The 2,452-nt window shown below is 41.1% G+C and overlaps 1 protein-coding gene across 1 annotated transcript; it reads right to left on the bottom strand.

Moving 5' to 3' along the window:
* Nucleotides 1-725: 725 nt before the first annotated feature.
* Pmar_PMAR020317 (conserved hypothetical protein) lies at nucleotides 726-2,102 on the bottom strand (the record flags this gene model as incomplete). Its single annotated transcript, XM_002784947.1, has 4 exons — nucleotides 726-829; nucleotides 882-977; nucleotides 1,527-1,662; nucleotides 1,997-2,102. Coding segments are annotated over 4 exons (442 nt in total), but the record flags the coding sequence as incomplete, so codon positions are not given.
* Between the last annotated feature and the right edge of the window lie 350 nt (nucleotides 2,103-2,452).

Below are 2,452 nucleotides of genomic sequence, written 5' to 3'. Positions count from 1 at the left end.
ATCGCTTTATCAGTCGAATTAGGCAGCTTCATATTAAAAATACCCAGGGGTAGAATCGAACCCCAGACCTTTCCATTGACCAACACTAACCCAACAACGCGACCATCTGGATGAATGGTAAATTGTTACATCACTAAATTGACACAACCAGGAATAGACCTCGGGACCTTTCGGAAGCCCGTCGGACAGTCTAACGTACTCACTATCGGAGCTCTCGTGCCCAATGTAATTTACTTCTCAGACTGTGGAACCAATCGTCGAGATGCTGGGTAGTGGAAACAAACGGGACGGGTGACATACCTGACATAAATGCATTTCTCGCTGTATAGTCGTGATATCACGGGCGAGCGATGATATTGAAATTTCACCCGTTTTACGCGAAATAAAATGAATTGAAAACACTTGGCAAATTACACGTTACACCGCGTTATTCACTGCTCACATGCGTTTTTTGTCAAGTGAAATTTGAAATGTTTCGATGTTTTTCACCAAGGTTTTTTTATATACTGGCCGATCGATATTATTGTTCATGTATGCTAGTGGCAATGGCCAGATCCAGTTGAATACTCTTATAAGTATTATTTTTGTATTAGTAGTTACACTTTCCGACACAGTTCACTTCCTTAGAAGTGACGTTAAATTTTCTGGGAAAAACATCACTGTGAAGAAAATGATTATTCCATGTGTGAAGCCCTCCCAGAACTGTCACTAAATTCTCCCATCACTTACTTGTGGTAATTCTCACTCTACTGCCCCTATCAAGTACGATGTTAGTAGCACCATCGAAACTAGCTATAGGCAGCGTTCGTGAGTCAGTGGGTATGCCAACCTGCTCAACACCAAAAGGTCCCCGGTTCAATTCACACATGCGACTTTATTACTTCTATTGTCGCCCCCGCTGGCAGAATCAGAGGACGCTGTGACAGCCCATGTGGCGCTATCGGTGTCACCAGAATACAAGGTACATTAGGAGCCACCTACAGTGTGATCAACCAAACCATTCTAGTTATCTACTCTTCGACTACGGTTTAATAATCAGCAATTTTAGAACTCTTTCTCAAGGTAGTAATACTAACCGTTATGGAAAATAGTGTTTTCAACTTAACCGTCAATTTTTTGGGAGTTCGAAAGTCAACTTTGAGTAATATCAACATGATAACAATATGAGTCGATTGACACCAACGTTTTAGAAGCGTTACGTAGTCTATAGTCGTACTAGTCTCAAATTGAAGAACTTAGCCATCTCGAAAATCTACATATGCATACATACTCTTTCGTTCACACCGAAAGCAACTCCACGGAGATGAATGGCATCAACTTAATGATAATCAACATCTCAATGACCCCACTACTACTCATCCTACCACTCCTCGACATACTCCCATCACATCACCATCACACAGTTGACACGAACTGTTCATTTGGGCTACAATATTCATCATAATTTCGTAATGTCGATCGCGCTCAATTTTTACGATTTTCCCCCTTTTTTCCGCAAAAAAAATATTATTTTTTCCCGATATTACCAAACTTCCTCCTGCAGCCATACTATAAGCGCTCGATCCACTCGGAGTGGCAATGATCAAGCCATCAGCTTGGTACTGCGTCATCAGCTGCCCATCGACGTAGAAATCAAACTTGTGGAAAGCACTCAGGCATCCTCTAAAACAGTGCAGTTTCACCACCCTAGTGATATGAAAAGACATATTCTACGACTACTGCATATCGGGTTTTTCACAGAGTATTACGCCACTTCACGTAAAACGGGTTGTGAAACTCCAGTGTTGGAGGAATATATGATCGCTTTCCTCATTTGAGTTCTGAATTTTCCTCATTATTTATACAAGTCTGTAGACAAGGCAGGAATGTTCAAAAACAAACTTTGATTTCCCAAAATTTCCCTTTTTTGTCACCGACACGTAGTCGTGCATATTTTCCCCTACACTGTTCTGAAGAGGGAAAATTCCGTCACGCGCCACAAAATTACCCCCACTACCTTGCAATCAAACACTCGTTCAACACTCTGTGTATGCCGAGCACTTTGTTGTTTTCTTCAGATTCAATCACTTCACATCGCAGCCGGGACCGTAATGTACAAAAAACTCTCTGAAGAAAATATACAAATTCGATGGAAATTTCGCCCGTTTTACGCGAAGTGACGTAACACCCCACGAAAAAACGCGATATGAAGTGAAGTACACATACTTCCGCGTTCTATATATCACGTGTGAAAAAAACTACACTTGTTTAACGCGTTACCCACTGCTCACATACGCCTTGTCACAATATGTTTTTCACACCTCGGCTGAAACTCCACCATAACAGTGCGGAAAAAATCTACACATCGTATGATGAACGAAAAATTTCGAGGAAATTTCGCGAAATGCTACCTAATTTTCTGTAAACTTCTTCCCGAATTCCTATAAAAACTTCTATAATTAGTGTTTTCCAT

This window comes from Perkinsus marinus, assembly GCF_000006405.1.
Source record: "Perkinsus marinus ATCC 50983 genomic scaffold scf_1104296934320, whole genome shotgun sequence".
NCBI lineage: Eukaryota > Perkinsozoa > Perkinsida > Perkinsidae > Perkinsus > Perkinsus marinus.
Note: the sequence above shows the minus strand (reverse complement) of the source record. Positions and strands in the feature narration are given on the sequence as shown.